General features: G+C 34.8%; 1 protein-coding gene across 7 annotated transcripts in view; it reads left to right on the forward strand.

The window, feature by feature from the left end:
* The window catches only part of GRIA2 (glutamate ionotropic receptor AMPA type subunit 2), a 94,762-nt gene that overhangs the window by 44,973 nt on the left and 32,525 nt on the right, over nt 1–17,264 (forward strand). For all 7 annotated transcript variants that reach the window (XR_005859118.2, XR_003074714.3, NM_001111014.3 and 4 more), the window contains exons 4-6: nt 1,671–1,867; nt 5,378–5,431; nt 7,366–7,527. Coding sequence is in view for 5 of the 7 variants with exons in the window: in NM_001111014.3 (NP_001104484.2) it covers nt 1,671–1,867; nt 5,378–5,431; nt 7,366–7,527 (413 nt within the window). In the remaining 2 variants the exon portion in view is untranslated. The remainder of the gene's footprint in view (nt 1–1,670; nt 1,868–5,377; nt 5,432–7,365; nt 7,528–17,264) is intronic.

The raw sequence follows: 17,264 nt of genomic DNA on the forward strand, positions 1-17,264 counted from the left end.
ATACTTGCTCTTGATGTTAGGAAGTGTTATTCAGCAACTGAGTGTACTGCACGTGAATACTTCTAATATCACAGAGTTGCATAATAATAAAGAAGTTGTCATTTCATCTGGAAAATGCCTTGACATTTCCTTGTGAAGTTGGAACAAAAAGCTTCCACAGTAATTCAGTCTTAATACTCATTTTAAGAAGTAAAACCATAAATCTAAAACCAAAATTGAATGTGGGTTTTATATTCCCGGGAACAAAAAAAACGAACAATCTGAAAACGCAGAAATTGTTTCCTTGTCTTGCATGATCTTCCAAAAGAATTAAAAAGGAATGAAAGTAAAAAATTGCCATTAAGAATGTTTTTTTGTAGTATGGAATTACTTTGAATAGTTTATAATTATATTTTATAATTATAAATATAAATTATTATAATTATATTTTAAGATACTCTTTACGTCTTTTAGTTTACTTATGTTAATTATCTTTTTCTTTTTCTGGGTTATAAATAGTTTGTGTGTGCCCTTGGTCTATTATTCTAAAATACTCATTGCATCACACATAGAACTTCCGATCAGTCTTTTTTAAAGTCAGTATGGAAAGCCAGAACTATCTGACATATCATTGAAATTATGTTTTTGGAAACCTGCCATTTTCTTCCTTTGCTGATGACCAGTCTTATATATATTGCTGTACATTATTAGTACTCTCGCTTAGGAAGCTGAATAGCTAAAACTGACTAATGTAAATATGTGTTTACAAACTTTGAGGTAAATTGATTCTTAGTAATTTCTTTCTACAGTTATGTTCATAATCTCTTATCATTTCTCATGAGTTATACTTGAAGCTTCCTTTTACATGCCGTTTCATTTCTTTGCATACAAATGTATGTTTCTGTTCTCCGTTATTTAATCTTCAAAAAGGAAAAATGAGTCAAGTGAAATCTTCACTGATTTTACAGTGTTTTGTAGGCAGTTGAAACTGTGCAGACATTATAGCTTCCTGGCAGAAATATGCCAAAATACTAAAATAGCAGTAAAAATCTACAGACAGCTCATAGGTGTTAATGCTGGGCCTACTAATCTACATATGAAAAAAATATATATAATCAAATTTTCTTTCATTATCAATCCCTGATTGTGGTCTGCAGAATTAATAGCTCAGTTATCTGGGTTATGAGTATTTGCAACAGAAATAATAACTTCTCATCACTCTAGAACATGAGAATTTTGCCACAGGCCTCAGTGAGATCAGGATTTGAATAGATTACTGCTCAAGTATTGAGTGCAGTAACAGTTAAATAGAATTTAGTAATAAAGGGCTGATCTTTTTTCTGTAATTGGATCATTTTTTCTCCTGGAAGACCTTATTCTGAGCGTATAGGATTCCAGCAGTGAATCAGTGAATTGGCAAAATTCCCTTCTGAAAAAAAGTTGAAGTAAAACCAAAATATTGTCCCTATAAGGCTCTGTTCTGATCCCTTCTAGTGGTTTAAATAGAAGTTTCACACAATAAGAATGTTGGACTTATGCATATCTTCATTTCTGATTCCTAACTATGTGTGACAGTTCAAACAAGTAATGGTGTAATCTTAAATAAGTAATCTCATAAATCATCTTCCAGAAGCTTGTTATTGCTGAAGCTTTGTCAGCTATATCTTCTGCTTTCTCCTGCACATCACTAGGGTTATCAACATTGCAAGCTGTGCTGGATTCTGCAGCTGAAAAGAAGTGGCAAGTGACTGCTATCAATGTAGGAAATATTAACAATGACAGAAAAGATGAAACCTACCGTTCTCTATTTCAAGATCTAGAAGTGAAAAAGGAAAGGAGAGTGATTTTGGACTGTGAGCGTGATAAAGTCAACGACATTGTTGATCAGGTTTGCTATTCCTTGTTTTTCATTTATGGCAATTATTTATATTCTGTAAAAAGCATAATGAGTTCATTTCTGTTGATCCTGTTTTTGTGGTCATTATCCATCTTTTGGAAGTGACAGATTCCTGTTGAGAACCACATATACATTAGACAGAAAGAGAACGTGCAAATCCTATAATTGCTCCCTCTGTTCAAAGGCAGGATAATTCTGTCTGGATCATCCTGTACGGCTTTCTATCCTGATTATTAAAAAAAAATCTCATTAAGGCTATTTTGCAATCTGTCTAGGTATTAGACTACATTATATGTACTTCCTACCCTATTATAAATGCTGCACTACAAATAGTTATATAAGTCTAGGGGTTAGTTCACTGTGTACCTAGAAAGTGATTTCTAATTCTTTTTTTTTTTTTTCTTTCAAAAAATCTTACACATCTTGGAGGACTGTATCAGCAGCTTATCTTTTTCATTCAGTGTTCCTCACAGTTCCTTGTTTTAGTTTCTCTCTTCATTTTGTTACTATCTCATGATGTGCTAACCAGGTTTGGATGCTGTCTTCCATAGTAAGGGTTTCTTGAACTTTCAGCAGAGCAGAAATATGTCATCTCCCTATCCCCCTGTATGTTGTTTATCAAAATTATTTCTTTTGTTTTTGTAATTTTCTTTTTACAACAGCATCACAATGCTCTGATTCAAATTCTTATATTGCCTCCAAATCCGCCTCTTCAGTTCTAGTCGTCTAGGTGGGTCCAGGTGGATCTTTTCAGTGCTGTCTTTTTATCTTGTTTACTGTTTTCGTGCATACAGAGAACAGTAGAAGACTGTAAGAACAATTCTGTACTGATTAAAGCTTGACCATGTGAGACAGCGCACCATCTGTAGGAATATATTAGCTAGCTTTAGTTGCGTTTGGTTGGGTTTAGTCTGAAGCTTTTTTGGAGGGTTTGTTATTTTAGTCTTCACTGTGAAGATGATTATATCTTGGAGAGGCTCAGGCAGTGAGCATTGTGGCATTGTGTTTGGGCATGCAAACTGAGTGCACTCTATTTGTGTGTTTTTATTTTGAATTTGTACCCAGAAACTATTTCTGTAATTTTCAGGATTAATTTTGATTTGGTCCTGTCCTTCAGAGCATTCACAACTTCTCTCTGTCACCATCTGCACTGTTTTATAATCATATTTTTGGTTTGTCATTAAGTTTACTGGTTGAAAAAATACCGATAAAATTCATGTCATTAATATGTATACTGAACAGAGCAATGCTTGAGAGAAACACTGCTTACTGCTTGTCAAACAGTTGTTTGCTCACCTTATACTGTCTTTCGTCCACGTTTCCGTAAGAGCTTATAATAATGTCAAGCAGAATGAAAGCCTTATTAGACTGGACATGTTGCACCCGCTGTTTCCTCAGCCTCCCTAACGGATAATATCATATCAGAGAAAGGAAAGAAATTGCTTTGACATATTTTGATTTTGACAAGAGTATACTGACTGTTTATCATCTTAATATCCTCTAGATTCTATAAAATCAGATATCTTATTTTAATCTCTTCTCTGATATGAAGACTAATTTTTTTCAGTTTTACTTTGTACTGCTTTTTAATGACAGGAACCATCACTTTAGTTACCGTGCATTTTTACTAGCTTTGTCTATGTTTGGTAATATACCTGTTATTTTCTTTTGGGTTGTATTTTGAGTGCATCTCTATTTTTCATACCCTTGTTGCACATTGACAGGTCGTACCTTTGTTGAGATTTAGATTTTCTCACTTTATTCTCACAGACTTGTGTCACTTCTAAAAGCATATGGATGGATAAACTCTTGTTTCTGCTTATCTGATTTTCTAAGTCACTGAAGAGTGTTAAATAGTTGTAGATCAGCCACATAGGTCATTGTAATTCCAATCATTTATTCACATCAAAATAGTTTTTTGCTATGCTGTTAGAACATAGTCTCTTAAACTGCTAAGTGTCAGCTGTCTCATGGGTTTAGCCTTGAGATTCTCTTTGAAAGATACCCTACCATCTTCTCGTGTTTGATCTGTTTTCTGGAGTTCATTATCCCTACTCTTTTGCTCCTATGACTTCCTTCCCTTACATAATAAGGTAAACCCACCTTGATTTTCTCAAGTAGTCTGAAATAAATGCTAAAATGACTGTTTTTCTGTTAATTTTCTCCCCCACCTAAAATGAATAATCATCCTAAGAAAGGAGTATGTAAGTTTCTTTGGCCTGTGAGTTTCTTTGATTCTGATTTCTTTTCTAATTGCCAATTAGGTACATTGGGTTCTACTTTAGTAGCAGATTTATTTGTTAAAAAACTCTTTCAATTCCAGCCAAAAAAACCCAAACCAACAACTCAAAACAACCAAAACCCACACCTCAGCAAAAGTTTTTTCTTGAGTGTGCCTTCAGCCTTTGTATCAGAAATCCCTTTTCTTTTTCCCTAGTACTTTCACAGAGAAGCACACTGTGGGCTTTCTGTTGACCAGTCTTTTTCCTGAATATTGGAGTATTATATGCTTTCTTGATACATTGAGCTGCAAATTCTTTGCTTGCTTCCTTGCTTTTTATCCTTGAACAAACCTTCTTCAGTATTTTTGTTTATCTCACTGTCTTCATAAGCTGTGTCCCAGTAATGCTTTGTGGTCCTTGGATCACTGTACTGACACACAATGTGTTTGCAAAATTGTTCCTTCATTCTTTTTTTTCCCTCTTGTGCAACAGCTTCTTTGCCAGATTCCAACCATTTATGTAAGTTGAAGCTGAAAAATACTTTGAGTTCACCAGCTTCCTTGGAATAGTTGTTCTCTCCTGTTGTTGTCATTGTTCAAAAGATTGAAGAAATCTCTAGAGACCTCTTTTCTCCCATATCCTTTCTCTGGAGAAGTGTTCTGCTTCAAAATGCAAACTTCCCCACGAAGATGTAGTCTTAATTGGGATTATATGGGAGAAGAATCCATGATACATGCTTGCTAGTGGAGACAGCTGAGAAACCACCAGCTGGCTTTGGGAGAGAATATAAGGAAGCTTTAGGACAAAAAACAACAGTTTGAACTTCTAAAATTTCCCCATAATGTAGATACTTTCATTCGTGTCATAATGCTTTTAATTTTAATTTTTTGGCTCATGGAATGTTACAGTACTGCTACAAATGGAGCAGAACCTAAACAAGTCTGTCTGAGTCACAGTGGTTCTTCTGGTGCTTCTTCTGGTTCAGTCTACTCTGTGATACCCATTCCTACCTGTCGAGGCTGAACGTTTAATATGCAGCACAGTAGTTAGCATTCAAGTCCTCTTACAGATTTTGGAGCTTGGTAGTCAGTATAACAAATTTTTACCCACAGAGTATTTTCATGAGGTAAAATAAAAGTAAAGCATTGAACAAACTCACTATTGCATATGATGAAGCTCGTAACTAACTTCTACATAATATTATGTTTAGTGATTAAGTCTTAGTCTGTCTATCAGCTGAACATTCTCTATTATGAGGGTTTTTTTTTTTTTCTTACAGGTCATCACAATTGGTAAACATGTTAAAGGATACCATTATATTATTGCAAATCTGGTAAGCAGTTTTAATATTTAAAATACCTGCACTACACATTTTACTGTTCATGGAGGTACATAAACTAATACTGTGTTTTCAGTGAATGTTTAGAAAATAAAGGAAAGCTAAATATACTTATTCTTGCTAAATATATGTGCATGTTCAGATAGTGTTTGTTTTATTGGCCGAGTCTTTTCAGAGCTTAAATTCTTCCTCTTAAATTCCAGTCAATGGGATTGAGATTTGCTCAGTAACTTCAGTAGAGGTTCATCCATTTTTCTGCATACTGTAGGAAAATCAGCATAGGTAGAAAAACAGCTTTCCAGATTGTGGTCTGATACATTCGTCCTGATAACTCATGTTTTGTCTCTCACTGCTGAAGTTTTTAAAAATTACAGCTCTCAGCTTTGATTCTGCTGGACTACTGAATCTCAGCTTCACACATCCTCATTTGTCAGATTGGCTTGACAATCAGTTTGATAGAATATTTCCTTGAACAACCAGGCAGTATGCTAATACTGTTCCTAAGGGGGAAGAGTAGGTTCAGGAAACTTTCTAAATTGTCAAGGTTATTTTTTGTAATTCTCTAAAGATGAATCACCATTTTACTGACATTAAAGTCAACAGTACTTATTTACTTCAGCTAGAGAATCTAATACATTTTTTTCTACAACAGATAAAGCAAAGTCTGTGGGCTTGAATGTCAGTTATTCTTCTACAGAAAAGAGCTTTGAGGGTTGTATGGTGAGAATGCCTTTATATAATTTATTCATTCTCTTTATTCCTGGAGTTTGATTCAGTTTGACTAATAAAAATTTCAGCAGAGCCCCTGAATTGCTCTGATTTACACTCTGTTTTTCATAGTTATTTTAGAAGGAGGTGAGAAGACATAATGACTGTACTGTGCCACTTCATATATAGCCCGTATCTCCTCCTAGCCTTTGATCAAAACACCTCTCCCCTCCAGACAGGAGTGTTCTGAAAAGTTATCCATGTTCCTATATAGCAGGGAAGGCCTGAGAGTTCAAGGTCTCTTTAAAATCATAACAACGTGGATCCATATTTATATTTGTTAACTAATTTTTTAGAGCAAAGAAGTTAAGGTACTGCATGTTCACAAGAAAAGCAAAAAATCATGCAGAATTTAAAAATTCCCTGTGTTTGTGCTGCATACGTTGTATAAATATTTTTAGTCTCAAAGGAAATAAGCATTTTGGAAAGTTGCCTAGTGTATTTCATTACGTTGAGTGGTTGCTATTTTAGCCATTGCTTGGCTTGTAACAGTAAGATTTTCAAGCCTGTAAGATTTTAAGCATATTGAATCATGATATTTTAAAGCTATTTAGTACCATATTCACTTACTGTGCATTTGTGAAGTTAAATGCCATATATATATATGATATATATATATATGTTGATATGTATATATATATATATATATACGATGATGATGATTTCAAAAAGTGTTCTATCAGAAAGAAAACTTATGTAGTACTTATGTAGTACTTATGTAGTACTTATGTAGATTATATTGTCTTTATACAGATTGACAGAATTAGATATCCCTAATCTAATTTGCATAAATGAACTGGTTTAGTGTAACCCACTTTCATTTTATATATTTAAAAAACAACCAGCCAGGCTAAAATTTGCTCTCCTATCTAATACTGACTTTCTAATCTAAGTAGTCCCATTGAAATTAACAGTTGTTTTTGTTCTAAGAAAGTTATCATGGCAAAGGTAGCACTTGTTCTATGGAGGTATAAGACTACTGAGCAACAAGAGGGATTGTTGGCTGGCAGCCCAGGATTTTAACTTGGATCCTGTTTGAAGAAAACATTTGGCTTACACATTTGCAATAGACATCATATGGTAATGTTTTTTATGTGTAAGGCTACTGAGAGATCTGCCAGAACTACTGGAATAACAGACATAATGTTTTCTGTGCCCAGGGATTTACTGATGGAGATTTATCCAAAATTCAGTTTGGAGGAGCTAATGTCTCAGGATTTCAGATAGTTGACTATGATGATCCTTTGGTGTCAAAATTTATACAACGTTGGTCAACACTGGAGGAAAAAGAGTATCCTGGTGCACACACTAGTACAATAAAGGTATGTCTTGCATTTGTTCTAACTGTGACAGGATGTACAGGAAGCAAGGGGATTGGACTAGAAAGACAAGAGATAGAAAACCTGACAAAATCAGCTGTGCCAATTTTAATGTTTTCTCTGGGGTACTTTCTACATTCTCTATATTAGTGCTGGTCTGGCAGAGATACTGTACTGTCAAAAAATGTTAGAGACAGCATCAGTTTTTCTTGTATAACTGTAAATCTTTGCCTGACAACTTGTTAGGAAAATGTTTTGATGTGATATATTAAGTAGCTGCTGACTTCTTTTTGATTTGTCTCTTTCTCCTAGTTTTAAAATGTTTTAGAGGGACATATATGTAGTCATACACATGTTCTCAGGGAGTACAGATTTAGCACTTCTTGTCCTACCAAAAAAATGATAAGCCAGTTGCTCTGGGACAGATGACTAAATCCTACAAAAAGTTACAGAATTAAACAGTGTGCTGGAGAAACAGAATTGTGATCTAGTTCCAGGTCTGAGTGACACAAGATGTGATGTCGTGAAAAGGTAAACTTCTTACCTCAGCTGTCCCTCTGGATAAAACTGAGATAATTGTATCTTCTTGTCTTATGTAGCAGTTACAGAGATCAATTATTGCTTTCAAAATGTAATACAATCAGAAATTTTATTAGAAATGAGTGTATTTAAGTAACTCTTGAGTGTATTACCACAAAAGAAATAAATGGCAAATGTTCAAGGCATAAGTTTTTATAGGTTGAATATGAGGTATTTTCTAATAGGGTGAATAAGAACCTTCAGCAAGAAATGGAACATTTTGCAAATTCCTGAAACAGAAATCCTTTAGAGTGCCCAACCTTAATTTTTATTATATGTATATAGTTTGTGGGTTCCTTTTTTTTTTTTTTTTTTTTTTTTTTTTGCCATACTTTGGAAGACTTAATTGAAGCTATATTTTTTTGTGGTTATTTTTGTATTTAATTTCTTGAGAGAGAACAAGTAAATTTTTCACATAGTGTTTGACAGAAGAAGCTAGAGCCCGTGTCATGCCTTTAGATGAAAATGGACTCCAGTTGCACCAGGGTAAGTTTAGGTTGGATATCAGGAAAAACTTCTTTACAGAAGGGGTTGTTAAGCACTGGAATACGCTCCCCAGGGAGGTGGTTTAGTCACCATCCCTGAATGTGTTTAAAAACCGTTTGGATGTGGTGCTCAGGGGCATGATTTAGCGGAGGGCTGCTAGAGTTAGGGTAGTATGGTTAGGTTGTGGTTGGACTTGTTGATCTCTAAGGTCTTTTCCAACCATAGCAATTCTATGATTCTATGATTCTAGATACATTCCTTTTATATTTGTGTAATGCATATTGCTCTAATTTAGGCAAAAGATAAGGGATGAACTGACTGTGGATGATTAGTGAAATTCTTTTTGTATGTCTCTGGTTTTCAAGTGATGAAATCTACCTACCTTTGGTAATGTTGCAGAATCGTAGTCTGGAAGTAATCAGAGAAAAGCATAAGTCAAAAAAATAGTTGCAATGGTTTGTTATAACATAAATTTGTAATTTTATCAGAGTTACTTCCTTTACATCTTACTTTTTGCTTCCTTTTGATTATATTAGAAATTGAAAATGATAACGGGGAGCATTTGGAGTATCCTCTGGTTTTGGAGTTCACTTTTTTATGGATAGGAAAAATAAATGAAAAAATTATTTTCATAAACTTCATGTTTCAGAGCACATTTTAAATGCCCGATCTGATTTTTAATCTTTGTTTACATAGTATCTGCACGAGGAATATATGGGATCACACTGCTATTTGGATAAAAGTTATATTAAATTATCTGATAATTTATAAGTGCTAGGGATATTGGGAGGAGGGAGTACATGTATGCTACAGTGCTTGGAGAGATTGGTTGTATCAATTGCTGTGTTTCTTAGCACAGGTTTCTATCTTTTGCCCTTGTACACATGTTACTTGTCAGGTTCGCTTCGATTATGTGTAAGGCACAGAGATGTCATATTTCATTGCCATCCTAAGGGACCTAGAGGCAGAGGAGACTGACGGCCACCACAGAAATAGGGCAAGAAAGGCCCTTCAGCAGTCATCCAGTCCATCCTCCTTGCCTGAAGACAGAATCAAATATACCTGTGTAATTCCTGATGGATAGTGATTTCACAGCTTTCCCAGATGTTCAATTTAAGAGCATATGCAGTCTTAATTTTTGCTTTTTTTGTCTAACCGAAGCTAGGCTTTGTCTCCAGATCCCTTACTGCTGTCTGCTTCTTATATATGAGCATGTTTTACTTTCTAGCTGTCGTTCTATATTTGAAGATGGCTGCTGTATTTGTCCTTGCTTTCCTTCCTGCGGAACTAAATAATCCCGCTTCCTTTGAATTCTCTACCCTCAAATCCTGTTGCTCATTTTGCTCTAGAACCTTTCTAGTTGGGACTCATTTATTTTGAAATGCCAGACTATGTTCTGCACCTCAGGCGAGTGCTGCACTGTACATGGGTTTGTGTAGCTCAGTGCCATTCCTTTCAGTGCTTCTTTTCTTGATACACTTTTTCTCACCATCATGGCACAGTTAAACTACATTTGTCATGAGATGCACACTAACTTCCAGAACTTGTTCTGCATTGCTTTTCTGTACTGCTGCCGGTTTAGACAGTCTCATACCATGTCTGTACACTTGATCATTCCTATAAAATACAGGATTACAGGACTACATTCCTTGCCTCTCATTCTCAAACAAGCCATTCCTTTTTATTAGTATTCTAGTCATGTGAGTTATCCTGTGCTTCTTGGTATACTATATAAGTGTCCAAGTTGTTGAGGTAGATTAACACTCTTTTTGGTCCATTCCGTGATCTCACTAAATAACCTTTATCTCTTTTGATTTTAAGGCAGTAATCCAAACTGCCACAGTTCATAAATGAGCTTATGCCACCAGTTCCAATGGATTCTAGAGTTCTAAAGCCATGACAGCGAAATCTGTGTGAAACAGCTTGGCCTATAGAATTTTTGTGTTATTGATATATAATTCAAAGAAGCTTGCATATAATTCAAAGGAGCTTGCATGCCTCTGGCTGGTAACTACAGAATCATAGAATGGTTTGGAGTGGAAGGAACCTTAAAGATCATCCAGTTTTCCAAATTCCCAGTTTCAGGGGTACCTTGATATAACCTTCAGGTTAACCTCGATATTGCAAATATTTCATTGCAGGCAATAGCATTGCAACTTTGTTCTGTTTTCCTATGTTCATTTTGAATTATGAAGCACAACTCAGTGGAATATAGCCCGAAGTACAGTCTTGAAAATGGAGAAAAGCACCTGTATTTATTAAAAAAAAAAAAATAAAAAAAGGTACATTACAAAGAAATACACTTTTACAGAACAATAGATTGTAGAAGACTAATACTACAGATGCTGAGAAGAGGACCTGGATCAAATTACTTTAAAAATATATATTTATAATTTATAAAATATTAATTAAAATATATTCCCCTTTTAATGCATAGATGACAAAAGCCTTGTTACTGTACTGTGCCTGTATTGATAAATGCAAAAGATAAAAAGATTCAGAAAGATATTGAAACTACTATTTTGCTGCCTCTTTACAAAAGAACTTCTCATCTTTCAAAAGGAAACACTGAAGGTGTTGTCAGTCTCTACACGTAGTTTTTTAAAGAGCCAGTAATGTGCAAATTTTGAAACATACCACCGAGCAGCCATGTAGCAAAACAAAAATTGAAGTCATATTTTGATGCATTTTTTTTGTGTTTAAATACATACTGGATTTTCAGAGCTTTAATGTCAGGGTATGGCTAAGATGATGTATCCATACACATCCAAATGCTCCAACTTCCTATTCTTATAAACACTTACAGTGGGGGCAGCCTTTGGTATAATTTCAGATGGAGTTCATACCTTTTGGAGATTAGTGAGATGCACAAAATCATTCTACCAAGTCATGAGCTTTCATAAGCCAACTTTAAGCTTGGTAAATGCAAGAAGTATTTATTCTCCACTGGTATAAACATCATAGAGCCTGCACACAGAAAAGAATTTGTGGCTGCCCGGTAGAAAAACTAAAGCAGCTCAGAGTCATAGAGAACACCACTGTATTGGAAGATGGCAACAATCCAATACCCACTGAAGCTATTTTCACTGCCTTAAACGGCATTGTGCTGGTACGTTATATAGTTCAGATATTCAGAATGTGTTAGATTGTATTTTAAGGTGCATAATCCCTTCCCCACATAGAATCAATGTGTAGCTAAGAGCAAAATCATAAGTTATTCTTTCTTTTGATTTTTGCCTTTTGTAGTTTCACAATTTCAGGGTTTTTAAAAAAAAAAAACAGCAATCTAGTATTCTGGAATTATTAGGAGATCTATTTTTATCAGAGTTAACGTGATTATAGAATCTAAATTGCCTGTATATAGTACAAAACCATGTGCTGTTCATGGCAAAATATCAAAAATAGGAAACTGTTGATCTTAAACTGATAAGTCAGGAAGAATGAGCAGGGAATAAAGCAGAGTTTTTGGTTTAACTCTTTGGGTGCTGGTATACCTCAAGAAAGGAATACACAGAACATGCAGACAAATATAAAAGCTTGCAGAAATAAATAACATTTAGATGACTCACTGATAGTAACAAAGAAGAGGACAGCAAAAACTTTCTTTTTCAAACTACAACTCAGGAAGCAGTCTAGATACTACTCCGCCAAGTGTACAATTTATGAATTAAACAGTGCCATCATTTTAGGGAATGCTCAACATGATTGCTACATGTTAGAATGGTTTTATAACACCAGGCATTTAATAAAAGTTGTAAGTTCTTCTGTTGCATCAGCTACATTTTTAACAGAGATATGTGACTGATGATGCCTGATTTCAAGCAATTCAATGTGGATTATAATAATTTATGATGATAAAAATAAATGTTTCAATAATATCTATTAATATTTATTAATATTTATAAAATATTAATAACTTAATAACTGAACTACTGTGGGTTTGTTGTTTTTTTTTTGGTTGGTTGTTTTTTGGCTCCGTAAAACTGTAGTCTAGCATTTGTGAGGTTTTTCTGTCTAAATTTTTCTGTCTTTGTGTTCTGGTTTCCTGATTGCTGGACATAAAAATATGCATCTAGCAGTTAAGTGTTCTAGCTACCTGATTTTACTGGAGTTTTGAATACCAATATTCAATCTTCTCTACTTATAAAAATATATATGAAGAACAAGGGTGCAGGAAGTTTCATTGTGAAATTATACGCTTCTTTTTAATAGCTTAAGACTCCTTTGCATAAGTAATCGCTCATTCTAGGATAGCATTTTTTAAAGAGAACTCAAAGAAAGAAAGCGGTGGCTTGTTTGAGGTATTACCTGCAGATTTGTCTCGGACCCTGAGAAAGAACTACTGACCCAGATCCTTCAGTCCTACATGCGTAAGTGGCTGAACTGTGCCAAAGGAGAAGTGCTTGCAGGTCTTGTGAGGACTTCAGCTCACTGTTTTCAGCCAGTGTCTCAGTTATGTACTTGGGTAGCTGCATGTACTATTAGCTAGAATCTAGGGGTGGCAGAGAAGCAAACATGAACTGTTTATTATTCTGTGAAATTTACTATTTCTTGGTTAAATCAATGACCTGGTAAGACTGGCATATTTAATTGTTAGTCTTTTTCTTTGAATTACTTTGGAGCAAACAAGATACAGTCTTCTTCCTAAAGAAAATAGGCAAATACTTGGGCTATTTGCTGGCTGGGGTATGTGTGACTTGATCGTGTAGGTAGGCAGGTTTTGCACCTTTTTTTTTTTTTTTTTTAAAGACTTATTAGTACTCAAATGAGAGGCTCTGGACATTTTTAGAACAGTGCAGTGTATTGATTTATTTATTTATGGTAAGTGAACTTGTGCAGGGTAAATCGTAGTATCATGTCCCTGTGCCTTGTATAGCCCTCCATTTGTGATGATTCAGAGTGCATTAAAACCAAGATCAAAGATTTAGTGTGACTTTATATAGTAGGCTAATCTAAAATTTAACTCCGATTATTCCAAGGAATTTGAAATTTCAATTTAGGTTGTTTCTACAGCAGTATTTTTAAATTTCTGAAATAATTACTAACATGCAGTCCGTTTAATCTGTGTAGGAATTTTGACTGGCTATGAGTAAAAATAACATAGCTGAAGAGCCTGCTGGAAGGTTTGGATTCTTACTATTCACATGGTATTATAAAATGGCTGATACCAAATATCTAATCTCTAACGATAATTTTAAAAATAATTTTAATTAATTACACCAACCACTAGTTTCTTCTTCTAGAAAGTAATATGGGATACATTTTTATAAACATCTCATTATGTTTCTTGGATGGAAGCTCAATTCACCAAGCGTATTTGTCATAGATAATAATGCTTGAATGGCTGTTTTTATCAATAAAAGAACAGTGGTTGAAGACTGTATTTCGGCAAATATTTTAGTAAATAACAATTTACATTTAAAAATGTTTGTCTTCTTTTAGTCACGTATACTTAATGATTTATCACTAACTTTATTATTCATTTTTGAAGTGGAAGTGGCGTGTGCCAGAACATATGAACTTGAAAGAGGTTCCAGGGTGTTTCTAGGGCAAAGCTGTTAAGAAAAAGGACAACAGAGGTTGATAAGCTGCTGTCATGTTGAGAGTGGCAAAAAGAGGTTGTTGTTGTAAATGGAAAGCGGACAAAAAGGTATTACACGAGTATTTGTTCTTAGCTTTTGAAAGGATTCTTCCGTAGACTAAGAAGGTGATTGTGTTCTGTTGGATCCAGACTTCCTATTAAAAAATATCTTTAAATGCCCACAGACCTAAATAACACTTTAGTTAAAGATGCTTCTGAACACTCAGATTCATTTTTAGGAAGACAACGTAGCTTCATTATTGATCTTATTTGAAGCCTCTTACATGTGCATATTAGTTTAGTTTGCAACAGCCAGTTTGAATTTTCCAATTTATTGTATTTGCACTTCAACATTCATAATAGGTCTTTCAAGTCCATTTCAAATCTGATTTTTCACATGGGCAGATAGTAAATAGGACACTGGAATGGTTTTGAACTAAAAGAGAAGGGGATTCAGATTAGATGTTATGAGGAATTTTTTTTTCTCAGAGGATGGTGAGGCACTGAAATAGTTTGCCCAGAGAAGCTGTGGATATCCCATCCCTGGAGATGTTCAAGACAAAGCTGGATGTGGCCCTGGGCAGCCTTGCCCATGACAGGAGGTTGGGACTGAGTGGCCTCTAAGGTCCTTGCTTACCAAAATCAGTCTGTGATTCTATGATTACATTTGAAGAAAAAAAGTTTATGGAATCATATATTTATGAGTAAAAAGGCTTATGTTCTTTGTTGCTTAGAGGTAATTATTATTATCAGTTGTATTGTTCTTTTGCAGCTGTTTTTTTTTTAAGGTTGGAAGTAAAACTACACAAAGAGATAAGATTTTACAATTACTTTGTCCGGATGGATAGTTTCCACAAACAGTGGGATGAATTAGGAGTAATGTTTTTTCATAAGTAAATTCTGCAGGTTCAAATACAAATAATTGTTTTTATTATTTCTGTCAAGCACCAGGGGCTCAAAAGCAAGTAATGGGTGTTTTTTTCGTTTGTTTGTTTGTTTGTTTTTCTGCAAGATCCATGTGCTTATTAAAGGAAGAAAATGTCTGCAACAACTTAACGTGTTCAAATTAGCCTCTGTACTTTACTGAAGTATTGCAAACAAGATGATAAAATGTTTAGCGAATCATTGGAAAAAAATTGCTGGTACAGAGCAGTAAGCCAGCCACTTGTATATCTTTGAGATACAGAGACACGCTTTTGAGTCTTTATTGTATATGCTGCTTTGATCTATATTTTGTTGATACTTGACTATGCTAAAATTGATTAAATAAAATGAAAAATACTGAACATCTGCTTCTCTCCATTTACACTTGCAACAAGGAGTGCTTCCTTTATTACCTCTCCTTGAATCTTACGTCCAGCCAAGGAAAATACTCATATCTGCTTTCTTATCTAATTTTTTTAACCTGTATTGGTGATGAAGAGTGTCCTTTCTCCTTTTCCAACTGCAATGCTGCCATACATGGTGAAGAGCCCTCTTCTATACCTGTTTTAGTCTGAATTCAGCCTTCCTAAGTACTGTTTCATCTGTATAAGCCATTCTAGCTGAGGTCTCCCTGGTGTCTTGTGCAGTAGCACTGTCGTTTTTGGCTCAGTGTCTGCCCCAGATATCCTGTTACTTGTTTCTTTCTCACTGTTCTGTTGCTTTTGGACTGAACTGCTAGTTTGAAGTCCCCATGGGTGGTTTTTATTTGTTTTACTGTCATTGTTTTAGTACAGTGTAGACATCTATATCTAAGCTGTTTACCCTGGGCTCCTCTAATAGTCATAGATGTCAGTGCAAAAGGAATTAATGGAATCTGTAGGCAAGAGTCACCATGCAGTCCATGTTTCATAGAAAATAACAGCAAATCCTTGGGTACTTCAGAGCATTCAAGTTTATGTTATCACCTTATTGTCATAGCTCCAGAATTGTGATATTGCAGGGCAACTTCTTGCTTATTCTTTGCAGTGCTTTAATAAATACAGGCAATTCTGCAGGAACTCTGTAATAATATCAATAGTATTTTCTATTAAATTTTACCCAGTTTATCATCTAAAATTGGAAGTAACTGAAATGAAGTTAGTTTTATAGCACTGTTAAAAGTAGTTGTCTGTAAGATCCCATTCCACTTTTAGAGAATAATATTCTAAGTAGTGCTCCTTCTGATTTTAATAATGCAGATTGAAACCTGAATGAATCTCTCATAAAATGAAGTGAATCAAGACATTGCTAATGTATCTTTTAACTCATGACAATTGTCTTTACATGTACAGGCACACAAGCACACTCATCTATTTGCATGAGCAGGTTATCTATATGTTACCTCTCATTTATGGTCACGAGGTCTCTGTTTCAGTTTGGCAGTGTTAAAAACTATCTACACCTTAATGAATAAATGTAATAACCTCCATGAAGGTTGTTAGGAGCTGACAGTATATGCAAATTAAAGCAGCAAGGAATTATGCACAGGATGTTTGCTTTCGTAACATCCACTACAGCGTGAAGGTGTAAAGTGTTTGTAAAATACATTGAGATTCCTAGATTAAACGTGATTTAACCTAAATTAGCACATGTGAATTTCATGTGTGGTGACATGAATGTGCGTAGAAATAGATGTGAATCAGTAGGCAAAGCCCTGCACAAACTGAGTATATGACTGAGTTGTGGATATTCGGGCTGCTAATTATATAATACTAGGATTATACTCTTGAGATAAAGTATTAAAAAACCCCAGTGATCAAATGAAACATAACTGAATTGGCATTGCAGCTCCTCAATTTCAAGGCTTTATTTCCTCTGCTACTCAGTGCGTCAGTATGCAAAGCTTTTCTCAAAATGCTACGATGTACAACCTATTTCTCTAATGCAAATAGCTACTCTTGAAGCAGCATTGTTAGCCAGTCCCCATAAAAATGTTTCAGTATCTTTTCTGCTCTCTGTTACCTTCTCATCTATATATCCCTGCTCTCATTTAATCACTGCAACTCCAGTAGTCGAAAGTAATGTCAACTCCAGTCAGTCTTTTACTTTATTTTTCTGTTGTTCTGATCCTTTTAAATATTTTCATACGAGTTGCTGTGAGAACCTTCTTGAGAACATTCACATTAATCAT

The sequence above is a fragment of the Gallus gallus genome, chromosome 4 (assembly GCF_016699485.2).
Source record: "Gallus gallus isolate bGalGal1 chromosome 4, bGalGal1.mat.broiler.GRCg7b, whole genome shotgun sequence".
NCBI classification, from domain to species: Eukaryota; Metazoa; Chordata; class Aves; order Galliformes; family Phasianidae; genus Gallus; species Gallus gallus.